Source organism: Sciurus carolinensis, chromosome 9, assembly GCF_902686445.1.
Source record: "Sciurus carolinensis chromosome 9, mSciCar1.2, whole genome shotgun sequence".
Classification (NCBI taxonomy): domain Eukaryota; kingdom Metazoa; phylum Chordata; class Mammalia; order Rodentia; family Sciuridae; genus Sciurus; species Sciurus carolinensis.
The window spans coordinates 55,919,794-55,938,174 of NC_062221.1; the positions used below are offsets into that span (position 1 = coordinate 55,919,794).

At 39.1% G+C, this 18,381-nt stretch overlaps 1 protein-coding gene across 2 annotated transcripts in view; it reads right to left on the minus strand.

Annotated features, from left to right (window-relative positions):
• Igf2bp2 (insulin like growth factor 2 mRNA binding protein 2) overlaps positions 1 to 18,381 on the minus strand; it is a 155,802-nt gene that overhangs the window by 33,662 nt on the left and 103,759 nt on the right. For both annotated transcript variants that reach the window (XM_047564897.1, XM_047564896.1), the window contains exons 3-5: positions 8,933 to 8,981; positions 7,822 to 7,873; positions 2,818 to 2,881 (exon numbers count right to left, since the gene is read on the minus strand). In XM_047564897.1, coding sequence (XP_047420853.1) covers positions 2,818 to 2,881; positions 7,822 to 7,873; positions 8,933 to 8,981 — 165 coding nt within the window. The remainder of the gene's footprint in view (positions 1 to 2,817; positions 2,882 to 7,821; positions 7,874 to 8,932; positions 8,982 to 18,381) is intronic.

The window sequence follows — 18,381 nt, forward strand, 5'->3', positions numbered from 1 at the left end:
CTCAAACTTACTTTTTTTTTTTTTTTAATTATATTTTTAGTTGTAGATGTACATGATACCTTTATTTTATTCACTTATTTATATGTGGTGCTGAGGATCCAACCCAGTGCCTCACACATGCCAGGCAAGTGCTCCACCACTAAGCCACAACCCCAGCTCCTCAGATTTCTTTTTTTTTTTTTTTCTTTCTTTCTTTCTTTTTTAAAGGGGGAAGGTACTGGATATTGAAAAGAGAAGTGCTTACCACTGAGCTACACTCCCAACCCTTTTTATTTTTATTTTCTATTTTAAGACAGGGTCTCACTTGCTGAGGCTGGCCTTGAAATTTCCATTTTCCTGGGTCGCTGGAATTACTAATGTGCACCACTACACCTGGCTCTAAGTTCATAGACTTCTAACATTATTCTTAATTAAGTACTTCCCACAGGCCCTCTGGAAAGGTTTCAATATTTCCTATCCCACAGCAGTTTAGGAGAGTGCTTATGTCCCCGATCCTCAAAAGCATAGAACACTGTTATGTAAATCATAATTATCACTGTGATAGGGGTAAAGGATAACCCAACTTTTGTACTTTAAAAATTATACGTGAGGCAGAACAATTTCTTCACATGGTTTTGGCAGCATTAATCCAATTCTACTAGGTTAATGTATAGGGTTTGTGAATTTATCACAAAGCATCACTGTCTGAATTCAAAAAGGTAAGAGAGAACATGTACAGATGTTCACCCAAGTGGCAGCAAGATAAAAACTAGTATGGTGATTGCTGGTGGGACTGTAAATTGGTGCAGCCACTCTGGAAAGCAGTATGGAGATTTCTCAGAAAACATGGAATGGACCCACCATTTGACCCAGTTATCCTACTCCTCCGCATATACCCAAAGGACTTAAAATCAGCATACAATAGTGACACAGTCACAATATGTTTATAGCAGCTCAATTCACAATAGCTAAGCTATGAAACTAGCCTAGGTACCCTTCAACAGATGAAAGGATAAAGAAAATGTGGTACATATACACAATGGAATATTACTCAGCCATAAAGAAGCATGAAATTATGGCATTTGCTGGTAAATGGATGGAACTGAGACTATTATGCTAAATGAAATAAGCCAATTCCAAAAAACTAAAGATCAAATGTTTTCTCTGATATATGGTTGCTAACACATAGTAAGGGTCGGGGCATGGTAGAAAAGAATTTCATTGGATTAGACAAAGGGGAATGAAGGGAAGGGAGGGGGTGGGAATAGGAAAGACAGAATGAACCTGATAACTTTCCTCTGTTCATATATGAATACATGACCAGTGTACACTCCATGCCATGTACAACCACAAGAAAGGAAAGTTATATTCAATGCATGTATGATATGTCAAAATATAATCTGTCATGTATAACTAAAAAGAATAAGAAAAATTTTTAAAAAATCAAGAATGGTGAATTTTTAGTGCGTCTTCTGCTGACAAGTGTGCAAAATTAACTTTCTGAAAACTGTTGGTTTAAGAATGTGTTAAAATATTTTCATGTGTGTTAAAAACTAGCAAAAGAAGTTAAGACTATAATCCTGGATGGATATATTAGATAGGAATTTAGGGACACCAAGATGGCAGAGACGGGGTATTAAAAAGAAGTTGCTAGAGGAAAGGACAATAAATCCCATTACCATGACAACTCCTGACAAATTTTAAAATGACCAATGGAAGTGGCCAGAACTCTAATTAGGTTTTCCAAAGTAACTAATGTGGGGAAGGGATTGGAAAACATTCTAATCAGGTATCATAAGATAACCAATCAGAGAAAATGGAGTAAGGCCTTCAATTAAGGCTATATAGGGAAAAGAATGCCCCACAGTTTGGGATATAAGACCCTAATTTCTCTGTGGCCTTGAGCCTCTCTTTCTGGCTCAGCCCACTCTGTTCTACCTAACAGAGTGCTATCTTCACCTTAAATAAATACGTTCTCCATCTGTTACTTCTGTGTGTCTCAGTTCTTTGTTCAGGATACCTAGCACCTGAACTTCGAACAGTAACAGGTATATAACCAAGGTTACGCCACATGCATAAAGTAGGACCACATGTAGCCAGGGTTCTAGCTATGATGACCTGACCAGCACTTCAAGGACCTCCTACAAAAAGGAACTTGTTTTGTAATTACTGTTTTTTTTGAAGAACTTAATCCCATGTTTGTTAATAGCTAAGCTTAAAATTAACACAGAAGCAATGTAAAATGGGGACTGGGAGGAGAACCGGGTAGAGATAGCGCCTAAGCCATGTCCCACTCCCAGATAATTTACCTGCTGCTGCTGGCACTGAGGTGTAGCCTCTTTTTGATAATACATAGAGGAAAATTTGATGTTTCAGTATCCATTCAATGAACACGAACAGAAACAGGTTGTGCATCCTCCTCATGGCACATGGAGGAAGCTCTAAGTACAAGGGACTCCAAGTGGTTGTCAAAACAGAGTCTAGGAGATACAGCATTGTGGATCTGGTGCCCTCTACTCCTGACCATGTCAGGACATAGCATCCACCTTGGTTTCAATGCCAATTGCAACATTTTTCAAGACAGTTTCTGCACGATCACCAAACATCCTGGTATGAATGTCCTGGACTCCACTGCATATTGAAGGTGGCTGGAACATGCTAGAGCTAAACCAATATGTCAGCTATGGCTTGGGTGCCCTGAGCTCCTTGGATGTGTCTAAGGGAGCATAGATTGACCACCACCAATTTCTCAGAAAAGGTTTATAAACACAGGACTCAATGGAATTGCAAGACAAAATCAAAATAAGTTTGAAAGGAAATTAACCTGAATCCACTTACATTTTTGCTTCCTCTCTTGTTGCATAGGTAACGTTGACAACGGCAGTTTCTGTGTCTGTGTTGACTATGGAAGAAACGAAAACTATAATATCATTTTTAAAAAGTCTGTCACTCTCTGGCTCAAGGTAGACAGACTAACTTTAGACCATAATGCTGTAGGCATTTACATTGTTATGTTTATTCGCATACATTCACAGTAACTTGTCAACTCACATAACACATTTGTAATAGATTGTATGCACAACAGTTATATTTTTCACTTATTTTATAAACACTTTTGCATGAATATATGTATTTTTTTGTAGTTTTCATTTTTAATGTTTACATGAAATTGCAGTGAGCAAATGTGCCATGATTTGTCTAACCATAACCCATACAGCAAATCTGTTGCTCCCAATATTTACTACTATAAATAGTGTTGCTAAAAATCACCTTTGTTGAAAACATCATTTGACTTTGTATTCTTCTGAATTACTTCTGTAGGCTAAAATAAATTGAAGAAGAAAATAATTGGGTAAAAGAACATGATATTTTTTTTTTCTTTACAGTACTGGGGATCAAACAGGGCCTTACTCATGCTAGGCAAGTACTCTACTACTACATCCATAGCCCTAATAAGAAGCTTTTTTTTTTTTCTTTCTTCAGCACTGAAGATAGAACCCAGGGACGCTCTATCATTGAGCTAATCCCCAACCTTTTTATTTTTTGATACAGGGTCTTACTAAGTTGTCCAGGTTGGCCTCAAACTTGAGATCCTCCTGCCTCAGCCTCCAGAGTCACTGGGATTACAGGTAGGTACCATCATTCTGGGCCTCAAGATGATGCTTTTTATGCATATTTGGACAGCTCTCCTATAATTTTGGATCAATTTTATTATACTACTACTAAGATACAAATTTTGATTATGATTTTCATTTAAAATAATTACATATATAAAATCAGAAAATGATCTATATATTAAATTTAATTGACAAGTAAAAACTATACATTTATAGTATACAACATGTTTTGATAAATGTATATATTATGGAATGGCTTAATCAAGCTGCTTAATGGATACATTACCTCACACACTATTTTTTTGTGGTGAGAACACTTTAAATCTACTCTCAAGAATTTTCAACTATACAATATACTGTTATTAACTGGAGTCACCATGATGTACTTACTCTCTTGCATATTCTTCCCTTCTAAATGAAATTTTGTATCCTTTGGTCAACATCTCCTCTACCTGGCAACCCTCAGCCTCTGCTAACCATTATTTTTTCAAAGTCCTTTAATTCTTCATTCATTAACAAAGTTGAACCATTACTACTTTTGTTTCCCCATGACTGAATTCCTTGACTGCTTGTGTGAGTTAAATCTAGTAACTGTGAACAATAAAGGAAACTGACAACTCTAAGTTACTTAACTAAAGGAGAGAACACATCAACTCTGAGACGGGCTAGTGAGGGCTCACTCTTGTAAACTGGCTTGTCTTGGTTCATAATTGCTCGTCTCTTCTTCTATAGTTAGAAATTCAAAAGTAGAAATATTTTCCAGATAAAATTTTCTCCATTTAAACCAGTAAGATTAAGCTAAAAATATTTATTTTTCCAAAACAGACATGACTGAATCGAATCCTCCCTTTCAGCAAGCTGTTGGAGGGGCTGAGAATGTAGCTCCGTGCCAGACTGCTTGCCTCACATGCTCAAGGCCCCAGGTTCCACCCCCTGCGCTACAGCAAAACGAGCTGTTAGGGGATTTAGAGTTAACAACCACATTAAGTTAATTTAAGAAAATCATCATAAAGCTGCTTTACAAAGCGATAATAAAACCCAATAACTGTGCATCATGCTTGAGCGTCAGGAATTCTGTAACCCCCTCTGCCTGTCCAGAGTTTGTGGAAAGGCTACTTTTTCTGGTTTACAATTTCCATACGATTCTCAAAGGGATTTGGGACCTCAAAAGGGTTAAAGACTTTCAGGTTAAAAACATAGTTTGCCCAATAACTTGAAAGTAGCTTCAGCCTTTACGGGGCTCAGGGGTGCACAATCATCAGCAAGAACTACCACTGAGATCCATGGCATAAATGCAGAGCCCCGCCCTAGCCATTGCATGGGAAATGCTCATCTTGTTAATTTACACTTGCCCAGAAAAGTCCTCACAGTTCAAAACGGGACCTGTGCCCGTTAACTGTCCTCTCAGTATGGAACAGAAAGCTGCAGAAGTTTCCTCCGGGTTCTTTTCTAGGGCTGCAGATGAGGCTGCAGAGGCAGACTCCCAGAAAGCACTGGGTGTGAGCCTCCTGAATACAGCTGTCCACCAAGACTCAAATTCTCAGGTGCTCTTTCTGCTTCTTAGCCATATTCCCTGTTCTTCAAAATGTTTCTCTTCAGAAAACCAGGTAGATTTTTGATTCTGGAATGAGCTGAGAGCTCCACTCAAATCATTTATTTCACTGGATTTGAAAGCTATAATGTTTTCTAAAACTCTACCAAAAATATTTTCTTCCCTTTGAATTAGGAATAACTCACGAAAAAGGGTTAAACAAGAACCCGACAGTTCTGTCCTGTAGTTGTGAGGACATGGGAAATAATCAGTCTCTAGGGCACAGATGCCTCAGGGGCTGTAAATTGCCCCAGGGACCCAGGATATTTCCTTTCTTTTCTTTTTTTGGTACCAGGGATTGAATCCAGGGGTGCTTAACCACATTCCCAACCCTTTAAATTTTTTAAAAAATTTTAAGACAGTCTAGATAAGTTGCTTAGGGCCTTGCTCAATTGCTGAGGCTGATTTTGAACTGTGATCCTCCTGCCTCAGCCTCCTGAGCCACTGGGATTACAGGGGTTATTTCTTCCTTGGGTAGCACTATATGGAATTTATAACATGGTCTTAGCTAGTAACTTATAGGTTCATGTCTGTAAGGCTATCTTGCTAACCACATCCTATCATTAGAATGCCTTCTTGTCCATGCGGAAGAAAATAAGAACTGAGAAACAATTCTTGTAAATCATGTCTTCATTCTGAGCTCTTTCCATTAACCTTTGGGCATGGACAGGTAGGAGCATGAATGTGAATAATATTTTTAATATTCATGGAGTGGGGAACATCTTTACTGCTATAAAATATTATATTGGGGCTGGGGAGATAGCTCAGTTGGTAGAGTGCTTGCTTGTAAGCACAAGGCCCTGGGTTCAATCCCCAGCACCCCCCCCCCAAAAAAATACTATTATATTAATTATACTGGCAGGCAGAAGAGATTTCATGGGTCTCCTATGATTTTTTTCCTAAGTGAACCTTTATAATCCTCTTAAGTTTTTGTAAGACTCCATTATCCACAAGGACTTTATGCAAGATCTCTTTAGGTGACACAACTAATCAGTGATATAAAGGAAGGAGATAAATTATTCTCTCCATTTTACACATGCGGAAACTGAGTCAGGTTGAGTGACTTTTCCAAGGCTCACAGTCAGTAAATTACTGAAATTACATTCTGCTCTCTTGGCAAGGCAAACAATTTTTATCATGCTACAGTGGCATTCATATCAGGGACCGACTTTTGGAATGTACTTTTCTGGGTCTCTCTCTTTTTTTTTTTTTTTTTTAATAGAGTTTTATAGTTAAACATAGTAGTTGGGTGTATCCTGACAAAATCTAAATGTACGGAATTTGATTTCAGTTCATGTTCCCCCACTTTTTCCTTCCTTCCTCCCTCCCTCTCATTCGCCTTCCTCTACTCTACTGATCTTCCTTATGCTCATCTATTTATTTATTTTTTTTACTGGTTCTCTTTACTCATAAAGGTAAAATTCCCTGTGGTGTATTTATACATGCTCATAGTATGAGTTTTTAAAACTCATTCCTCACTTTCTTCCCTTTCCTATCCCTCCTCTCTCCCTCTCAACCCCCTCCTTCTACTCTACTAATCTTTATGATCTTTATGATATCTAACCCTCCCCTCCTTTCCTTTATTTTGCTCTAGCTTCCACATAAGAGAGAAAACATTCGACCCTTGACTTTCTGAGACTGGCTTATTTCATCTAGCTTGACGTCTTACTTTCTATCCACTTATTGGCAAATGCCATAATTTCATTATTTCTTTATGGATGAGTAAAACTATTGTGTATGTATATCGCAATTTCTTAATATAGTCATCTATTGACAGGTTCTGAGTTAACGCCATAATTTGGCTATTGTGAACTGTGCTGCTTAAACATTTTTCTGGGAGTTCTAATGAGTTACATAAGATACCAGCTTCAGCAGGTCTTCCCTCACTTTTATTTTTTTATTATTACTATTTTTTTTTAAATTTTTTTTTGAGGTGCTAGGGATTGAACCCAGGGCCTTGTGCTTACAAGGCAAGCACTCCACCAACTGAGCTATCTCCCCAGCTCATACTTTTTTTTAATTATAGAATTGCATGCTTTAGAAGATAAAAATGAGGATGGCAGAAATGAGGATGGGCCTTTGTAGTACTGTTTTAAAGACAGTGGTTCTTAGACTTGAGTGCACACAAAAATCACTCAGTATACTTGATTTCTGAGCTCTTGCCCCAAAGAGCCTTATCAGTGAAACCTTACAGTGGAAAGCTAGGAATCTGCATTTTCATAAGCATGGCTAGAGATTTTTGGGATAGGGGTCCTACTCTTCGGAAAACATTCAGTCCAGGACATTAGGAATGTGTTCCTTTTAGCTGATAAAAGGAAGGAGCAGCAGTGTAAATCCAATGACTCCCAAGTGAATTCAGCTCACCCCTTCCTGACAGTGTTTGTCTAGTGCCTGAGCACACTGTACAGTAGAAGGAAAACAGGCTGAAGATCATATTTACTTGAAAAACAAAACTATATAGACATATACAAAGATACAGGTATCTCTCACACACAGTTATATAACCATATACCTAAGGAATCATGCTTCAAAGGAATATGAATTTACTATTTTTCTCTGGAGTTGACCCCAGCCTATAAGAAATAATAGGTATTATCCCTTTCCAAAACTCAGGCTAATTTCCTCACTTATTACCTTGTTCCACATTCTCCACTGTTCCATACTGAGCCAAAAGTCCATCCAGTACCTGTAAAAGGAAGATGCAGTGTCAGAATGGGAAGAAAATATCACAACCACACAAAAAATGATATAGTAATATTCCCCAGCAAGTGAATTAAAGCAAAACAAGGGTGGACACAGAAATGTTTAATTAAACTGCTTTCAGACCTTCCAGAAAAACAGTTAGACGTGAACAAATACATGGGACTTTGATTTGCTTATTATCTCCCAAGTAATCTGTTCACTATAGTGACACCACAGAATTTCAGAGCCTTGACAGCTGTTGACAATCATTCATTATGATGGCTGGACTCACTCACTGCTCTTGAAATGAGAAGCAGAAATAAGTGCAGGGCTCACTTTTCCTTCTTGGAAGATTTAACAATTCTTCCTTCAGTTTTCCTCCAGGGATCTCCTTATTTTTTAAAGTAGCAGGATGTGTATATTTAAAACTTTCCATAATAAAAAAAATTTTTTAAAGAAATGAAAACATTAGACAAAAATTCTGCTTCCTTTAAGGCTATTTTGATTTCCTTTGGGTTGAGGAATAAAATACGGGACAGTTTTTAAATAATGCAATAAAGCCACTCCCACTATTCTATCTTATTTTAATTTAAGATAGCAATCTTAGAAGAAGTTTTATGGCTTTGAAAATATATCTTAACTGTTACTCATAGTAACTAATTCAAAACAAACAAAAAACCTGCTCAAACTAACAAAGAGCTTTCTATTTTTGTTGGTTTTCCATTGATTTTTTAAAATCATAATTTGGAAAGATAAGATCTTTTACAAAATCATGAAATAAAAATCACAAATCAGGTAAGCAGTTTGGTTTCACAGCTTGTTTGCTGGAGTTTGGTAGTCTGGCTCTTGAGAAGACAGCATGAGAGATCAAAGTGCATTCCATATAGTGAAGAGGCCAAATGTATCCCCAGACGCATGGCCAACATATACTAGGGCACTGAGAAAAGACGCAGGACCAAGACTCTACAGAGAAGTCTGAGGACCTCTAATTTCTAAATGTGAAAGGAAACTAAAAAAGGGAGAAAGTGTCTTGGTAATCCATGAAAAAGAAATATTGACCTACCTCCCACTGCAGGTGAGGAGGGATGTTTCGAATCTGAATTTTCCTGCTCCTGTAAAGATAAAATCACATTCTATAACACTTTCTCCAGGACACCAACTTCAGCAAATAACAAACACAGGCTTAAGACCATAATTGAGTTCACTTTATCACTGTATTTACCAAGGCAGCCACAAAAGATTCCTACTGTGAATCATAAGCATCATGTTTTCAGATTTTCATTTACTTTGGGGGAAAAAAATCTGAGAAATCCTAACAAACTAAAGAAACAGCAATTTAAATACAGATCTGCCCTTCCAATTTCCTACCAAAGTAGTTAGAATTTAAATTGCCATATAGATTCTGTTTCTAAAATTTCCTTCGAAATTAATGGTCCTATAACTGACCCTCCCCCAAACGGTACTAGGTTTGAACATGCTACATAAAGTTCCACATATCATGGGCTTTAGAAAGGTTGGATTTACAACAAATGGGATGGAATAAAACTGAAAAATTTCTTCACAGCAAAGGAAACAAGAATATGAAGAGAGAGTCTACAAAATGAGAGAAAATCTTTGCCACCTGCCTCAGATAAAGCATTAATCTCAAGGACATACAAAGAACTCAAAAAATCTAATGTCAAAAGAGCAAATAACCCAATTACTAAACAGGCAAAGGAACTGAACAGGCACTTCACAGAAGAAATATGATGAGTCAACAAATATATAAAAAAAATTCACCATCTCTAGCAGTTAGAGAAATGCAAATTAAAACTACACTGAGATTTCATCTCACTCCAGTCAGAATGGCAATTATCAAGAATATAAGTAACAATAAATGTTAGTGAGGATGTGGGGGAGAAGGTACATTGTTGGTGGGACTGCAAATTGATGTATCCTCTCAGGAAAGCAGTATGGAGATTCCTCAGAAAACCTGGAATGGAACCACTGTTTGACCCAGTTATCCCACTCCTCGGCATCTACCCAAAGGACTTAAAATCAGCATATTATAGTGATACAACCATATCAATGTTTATAGCAGCTCAATTCACAATAACTAAACTATGGAACCAACTTAGGTGCCCTTCAACAGATGAATGGATAAAGAAAATGTGGTATATATACACAGTGGAATACCACTCAGCCATAAAGAGAAATGAAATTATGGCATTTGCTGGCAATTGGAGGGAACTAGAGACTCTCATTCTAAGTGAAATAAGCCAAAAAAACCAAAGGCCAAATGTTCTCTCTGATATGTGGATGCTAACTCACAATGGGGGGTGGGGGGAGTAGGGAAGACCAGAAGTACTTTGGATTAGACAAAGGGGAATGAAGGGAAGGGAGGGGGTTAATGGTAGTAGGAAAGAGAATGAATCAAACGTTACTTTTCTATGTGCACATATGAATACAGGACCAATGTAATTCTACATCATTTACAACCAGAAGAATGAGAAGTTATGCTCCATATATGTATAATATGTCAAAATATATTCTACTGTCATGTGTAACTAATAAGAATAAAAAAAGAAAATTGAACAAAAGCAAAAAAAAAGGTTAGATTTAATTGACTTCTTACTTAACAAGTAAAATTTTATTTTCAGAACCATCTGAATTGGTAATACAGTATGGTTCAAAAATTAAGACACTGTAAAAAGGTAGGCTGAAAAGTCTTCCCCAGCCCCACCCAGAAATGCTTTTACTATTTCTTTGTGTTGCCTTCAGTTTTTTTGTGTAAATACAAACGACTTTGCTCCCTTCTTACAGAAACATCTGCATATTCTACACACTCTGCATCTTGCTTTTTCCACATAACAGTAACATCCTGGAGATCTCTCTCTCTCTTGGTAGTAAGAGAATTTCCTCAGTCTATTTTATACCAGAGATGTCCTCGCAAATATTTTGCCCATCCCCTACCCATGGACATTTGGATCTTTCCCTGCCTCTTTATGGCAATAGTTCACATAAAATTGCCGACTGCATCCCATACAGTGGCTACATGGAAATTCTCCATGAAAGATGTCACTAAGTCTATTTGTGGAAAAGGCACCAGAATTTAAGGAAACGAATACTTCTAAAGAAAAATATTTTTATTATTCCCAAATATAAACACTGACTTCAATTGCTAACCAAAATTTATTGGTAGAAATTCCATAATAAGAAACACATGCATGAGTACTAAGAAATTTGAACAAAGCTACTATGGCATTATTTATAACAAAGATTGGAAGCTAAATATCTATCAACTGAAAAATCAATAAATAATTAAATAGCCATAATATGGAATATCATATAGCTGTAAGAATGAAGTGGATGTATATAGGTACAGTGTCATAGGAAATGCTGTTGCAAGAGAGTACATTACAGATCAAGTTGATCCTATTTTTTTAAAAGCACTAACCAAAACTATACTATTAAATGTGTGCATATGTGTGCACAGAAAAAAAGTGGCTACAAGAATATCTTGTTGGTAAAAGGGTACTTTTAATTCTCATTTTTAAAAATAGAAATATATTCATGTCTTATGTTACTTGCTTTAAAAAATAAACAGTTAAAATTTCTAAAGTTGCTTTAAAAAATATACAAGATTTTTTTTAAAAAGTATACTGGAACCTGCTAAGTAAAAGGAGGAAGAAAAAGAAAAGGAGGAGATGGTGGCAGCAAACACCTCCTTTTTTCCATAATTAGATTAGACCTTCTTGCAATCTTAACAGAATATTAATTTATATGGCAATATCTTTGTTCAAACTGCAAAAGTAGGGAAACTGCTCAGGGCAGATAATCCTGCATCCTCATTGAAACAATAGTGTTTCCCTGGGATACTTCACATAAAGACTGGATATCAGGCCATCAGTTCAGTAACTAGAACTGATTAAGTTCTAGTGTTAAGCGGGACATTAGGAGCAACCATCTCTACAATAAGTGGGGGGATAGGGAAGAAGGGGAATGAAGGGAAGGGAAGGAATATGGGGGTAGGAAGGATAATAGAGTGAAACAGGCTTTATTACCTCATGTCATATATGACTGCATAACTGATGTGATCTTACAATATGTCTGATCAGAAAAATGAAAAGTTACACTCCATTTATGTATGCTCAAAATGTATAAATGCATTCTACTGTCATATACAACAAATTAGAGTTAAAAAAATAGAACAAATAAAGAAAAGCTTGTCTGTTGTACCTCTAACTTCAGATCTAGATAAAGAAAGAAAAAGGAACTGAGAACTAAAAAAAAAAAAAAAAAAAAAAAAAAGAGGAGTGGAGATGACCAGAGCATAACCAATGACCTAGTGCTCAGTCGGTCACCTGTGAACCTCCTGAGAGATTATCTTTCAGGTCAGGAGCTGGCTCCCACTACATCCTGTGGACACCAAACCTTCTCATCGGGGTGTCATCCCCTTCTTCTCTGGGAGGGACTTCTGAGTGTCCTTCAGTCCCACAGAGCTTTCCGGGATGGCTCCAGGAAGAACAGTTTCTTCTGCATCCTAGCTTTTCTCACAGCTCACACTTCGCTATGACTGTCTGTCTGTAGGTGCTGCTCCTCTCCCTGGGGACTTCTTCAGGGGCTGATCTTTGTTTACTAGTCTACTGTCCAATACGGCATCGAGTGCACAGTAGAAAAGAAAACCACGGAACTCCAGGAGCTAGACACGCACTCCTACTGCTGGCGGTGGTCTGTTCATGCGGACCCTCCGGCCTCACCCAGGAAGAGAAATTGTCATTTCTCCTTTGCCAGGCAGCCTAAAGGAGAGGGAAGATGTGGAGAGAAGGCTGTGCTCTGCTCTGAGTTATACCACGATGCACAAGAGTCAGTCCTTAGGCTGTCCCTATTCCTGAATTATTTCATTTTGTAAAACAAGTAGTTTGCCATGAGTCACTCCATTGTGAATACCAATGCCAAGGTAGAATGGCTCTATGCCTTGTTCATACAAGTAAACAACCATATGCCCAGCATGACTCTAAGGCACAAGTTGATAAATAACTCATTTGTGCCAACATATCAAACTAAATAAGGAGCACCTGGATACATGGGCATCCCAAATCACATCAAAAACACTAGACAGGTCCAGCACGGCAGCCCACCCCTGTAATCCTAGCAGCTCTGGAGGCTGAGGCAAGAGGATCGCGAGTTCAAAGTCAGCCTCAGCAACAGCGAGGTGCTAAGCAACTTAATGAGACCCTGTCTTTAGATAAAATATAAAATAGGGCTGGGGATGTGGCTCAGTGTCACGTACTCCTGAGTTCAATCCCCAGTACCTCAAAAAACAAACAAAAGCAGCACACCAGACAGAGGAGCTTATCAACCCTACCAGACATGACCCCTCATCTAAGACCCATCAAAAGAGAGCCCCTGTTCCCAAGACAGGACATAGCAGGACCCTGACCCATCACCTGGTCACTCATTACAGCCTTTCCCAGGAAAATCGCCACAGTGACAACCTCCAATTCTGTTCAGCACGGTGCAGTTTCTTCTGACTGTAGGAATGACACATGGCCTACTCCAACTCAGCACCTGAACACTGCTGCCCCCCCACCCCATTTGGGAACTGCGTCCCTCCATTCAGGAACCTGCAGAACTGGTTCATTACAACCCTTATCTGACCTCCTACAGTCGTTCTTAGCACTGGAAATCTGCTTTCTGCCTTTGTTCTTGGCACAGCATCCTGTAAAGCTGAGCCTTAGTCCTTAGTCTTTCTGTAATTCATATATGTCGTGTGACATATGATCTACGACTTGATTACAATAGAGATTAGAAATTAAGATTGGAATGTAATAAAAGAATTCATGATCACCAGCCCATGACTACGAGGTGACCCACGAGCACTTGGTGAACAGCAACTGATGAAAGCAGTGTAGCTTGCAAATTTATTGTTATGTGGAAAGACACAAACAGGCTGAGTTTATGTTAAGGTTTAGCTTGCTCAGGACAGAAGAGCAAGCTCTTTTCCCTCTTTTAGCTTGGTCGGAAATGAGAAGTGTGGATCTTATTCCTTCTGAAATTCATAAAGCATGCTCCTCTTTAAAAAAGGCAAATTCATACAATGACTTAAAAAAGTATTAGAAAACAAATCTTAGAAAACAAATCTGTTCCTTGCCAAAAAAAAAAATATATATATATATATATGTATATATTTCACAATTCCTTTGTCTTAAAAAAGAAATCAAGAGGCTGGGGGTGTAGCTCAGTGGTGGAGCACTTGCCTAGCATGTGTGAGGCACTAGGTTTGATCCTCAGCACTGAATATAAATTAAAAAAAGTAAAGGTCCATCACCAACTAAAAATATATTAAAGAAAAAAAAATCAAGCTTCTCTAAGCATATGTAAGTGGAATTTCTCATCCTCACTGCCATGGAATTAGGAGAGCAGTGTCCTAGCTGGTCTTCTGTCTTGGGCCTCCCTCTTCTGGCCTCCATTCCTCATCTGGATGCCAGTGACTTCCTCAAACACGAGCACGCTGGTTCCTGGTTCTTCCTGCCTTCCTTGAATGGCTCCTGTCCCTTTATCCAAATTCCCCTTCTTGACCCTGTGCCTCTCCCCTTTCCCATCTCTCTTTGAGCACTCCTGTCACACCAAACTGGTATACCTGTAGTTTCTAAGGTACCAGGGTTGGGCTTTCATACATGCAGTTCACCTTAAGAGGAAAGAGGTCAGTAGGGGTATGGCTGCGTTTTTCCTCCCTGTAGTACTAGAAATTGAACCCAGTGATGCTCCACCACTGAGCCATATACATCCCAGCCCTTTTTATTTAGAGACAGGGTCTTGCTAAGTTGCAAAGGCTGGTCTTGAACTCAAAAACCTCCTGCCTTAGCCTCCTGAGTAGCTGTGATTACAGATAAGCATCACAGGGTCCAGATGCAAAGTGTGCTTTCTTTTTGGTACCAGGGATTGAACACAGAAGCACTTTACTACTAAGCCACATCCCCAGTCCTTTTTTATATTTAGAGACAGGGTCTCACTAAGTTGCTTAGGGCCTCACTAAGTGGCTGAGGCTGGCTTTGAATTTGCTATCCTCCTGCCTAATCCTCCTGAGCTACTAGGATTATAGGCATGTGCCACCGGGCTGGGCAAAGGGTACTTTTTTTTTTTTTTTAATATATTTTTAGTTGTAGATGGACACAAGACCTTTTTATATTTCATTTATTTATTTATATGGTGCTGAGGATCAAACCTGGTGCCTTACACGTGCTAGGCAAGCGCTCTACCATTGAGCCACAAACCCAGCCCATGGGTGCTCTTTAATATAAAATATACACAGACTCTTTTCCCTGGGCTTTGGGAACTCAAAACTTCCTGCTCTCATATTCAGGGAACTAAGGCAGGAAATCCAGCCTCCATGCATTAGGAGAAGGGAAATGCAGCCTGCCTGGCTGGGGAGCTGGCTACTTTGATTCTATATTCTGGTTAGTTGGTGCTTATACATGTGTAGACCATCAATTGTAAAGAACTACAAAACAAAATATACTTAACTCCAATTAATCTAACAAATTTAGCTGATTGTTTCCAAGGCCTTTCAACATATAAATGCCTCCATGTGTTCTGTGTGACTATGTTACTATCTATGCACTGTAGGTGTCCAGAGCTAATAGAAGGTTCCAACTGAGTGAATTTCAAATAAACTAGATGTCTGTTATGAATTTCAAGGGACTGGCAGAACTTAATTTTGTCATGGTCAGATTTGTTGCTAAAATAAGTAGACAATCGGCCGGGGAGATAAAAATCACAATTATTGAGGAATCTCCGTGAAACTAAAGAACCATTTCTTCTGCATTCTCAGGGAGTGGGGGGAAGTAAAGCACCTTGCGTGTGAGGATAACCTCTGGTTTTCAGGTATATTATTAAGCACAGGTGTGATTAGTCACCTTGGGAACTAACCCAAGCCTTGACCACACTGGGGGCTTGAGCAGAGAACAACGTTAAATGAATTGTGGGGACTTGGCTCATGGGATATTCAGGGAACCTGTGGGCAAGTGGGGTCACAGAGGAAGCAAGGGGAGCCCTGGGAGAGTCCTCTGGGGCTCAGTTAAGGATTCAACCCAGCTAGGGCCCGTCAGTTCCCACAGCAGCTCTGAGATCCATCAATGCCACCAAGTCCTCATCTTGGAGGGAAATCAGAGTGCCCCGGAGAGTGTGTTGTCTGTACACAGAGACAGGTGTACTGACCAACTCCAAGGACAGTGGCAGAAATGGGGCTGAGACCACCAAAACCTCCCAGTCCCAGTCATAACGTGCTATAGTCAAATTGTGCTGTGTGCTGCACACTCATGATGTTTGAAGGATTCTGTTTCCCAGTCCTCAATCAGTATGAAAAGTTCCCCTTAAAACTTCTGGACATTCAAGAGGCATCCTGGGCTAAACTGAACTAGGACCTAGGCCTGCTCAGGGAAGCAAACAAATGGCTGGTGAAAGCCAAGTCCAATCCTTACCTGACAGTCTATTAAAGTTCTCCCCACCCCCCCCTTGCTCGCTTATGTGCTCTCTCTCTCTCTCTCTCTCTCTCTCTCTCACGCACACACACACACAGGAATAGCAGCAGTGTCATGGGCCAAATCATAAAATGATTACATCCAATATTATGGTGACCCCTTGCAAAGTGTCTGAGCCAGGAAAATTGCACTTAGGAATCCCATAACTTCCCTTGCTCTATAAACTCATGTCCATAAAACCATAAACCCCCAGAAACTCAAATAACTCATACTTCCTCAGGATCAGGGACAGAATTCATAAAAGTTCACTCATTTAATGGAACAGAAAGCAGTGAATATGGTAAGTGCCTTGGTCCATTTGGGTGACTACAACAAAATACCATAGACTGGGTGGTTTGTAGACAACAAAAACTTATTTCTCAAGTGTAGGAGGCTGGGAAGGCCAAGATCAAGGTACCAGCATCTGGTGAGGGCCTTCATGCTGCAGCATCCCATGGTGGAGGGAAGAGTGTGAGAGGGAGGGAGACAGGGAGACAGGCAGAGAGGGGGTGCCTCTTAATGCCCTCACATCTTTCTGTTCTTACCTATGAACTGGGCAGGGTAGGGGGAACAAACTTTCTGATCACAGCAATAAGCAATAGTCCAAGACCTTGTAATTGTTTACCTTCTCATTCCCTCTCAAAGAGCCCACCGGCTCATAAAAAGACCTTGACTCTTGAAGAGGTCACTAACAATACCAGGTTTCTGTTTTGAGGGAAACTTCTAGATCTTTCTCCTCCCCCATTTAATAATAAATACTATGTATTAACTCCAGAGATTCTTAATTGTTTTCTGTTGAAAGAAGTACAAAGGGAAAGGAGAAAAGTCAATGGGATAGCTAGACAATAACTAGATATCTGTTAGCGGGCTGGGGTTGTAGCTCAGTGATGGAGCACTTGCCTCGCATGTGTGAGGCAATGAGTTCGATTCTCAGCACCACATATAAATAAATAAAATAAAGGTCCATTGACAACTAAATAATAATGATATAATAATAATAATAATAATAATAATAATAAATTATCTGTTAGAAGACAGGTCAGATGGTCACTCCTGGACAAGACAGGGAAGGGATTCCCCTATCTGATTGGGTATGATGAGTACAATCTGCACTAAATGACCAGTAAGCTTCATTCCAATGCTAGGGTTCTAAAATCTTTTGGTAAGGGGTGTGAAAGCCATTTCCCATCCCAAGGAACCCATATGCTTGTTTACATACTGGAACCATCCTACACTTCCTAGTGACATATATCACCAGGTTCCTCAGGGATTCAACAGTTTATCTCTTTAAAAAGAAATTTAATATCTGACTTTTTAAAATTTTCTCGTGAGCTGGCTTCTTTTACTGGAATAGTGATAAACAGTCTAACTATTTGAACCTAAACAAGACTAAACATCTAAATAATTATTCAAGAAAAGACAAATATTTTTCTTTGTCAGAGACCTCTTTAGGAAACTGAGGGGGAAAATCCCTGACACAGGAAAACTGACAGTCTTATGTAGGTCTGTGTATAATTCCCCACAGATAATATCATCTCTCGCACACGCTACCTCCTCCTCAACTCATTTTGTGACAATATAAAGAAACAGGGTTGGGTCTGGGGTTGTGGATTAGTGGTAAAGCACTGGCCTAGCATGTGTGAGGCACTGGGTTCGATTCTCAACACCGCCTGTAAATAAATAATATAAAAATACATTAACAACTAAAAAATATTTAAAAAGGAAAAAAAAAAAAAAAAGAAGAAGAAGAAAAGAAACAGTGTTACCAGAACTTCTCCATGGCTTCACTGAACCCTCTCTCTTCCCCATCCCTCAAGTTACTCTATGGGATGAAGTCTAATAAGGTTTCAAAGGTACACCCAAAACGTTCTTCACAGTACTCTTAGCGGGAAGGTTTCCCCAAACCACCACTCATCTCATGAATGCTGCTCATCTCACTGAAGCCCTACCACGCCTTAGGATGCGCACGTTGCCACCTACACTTTTAAGGTAAATAAACTTGAGAAGCTGA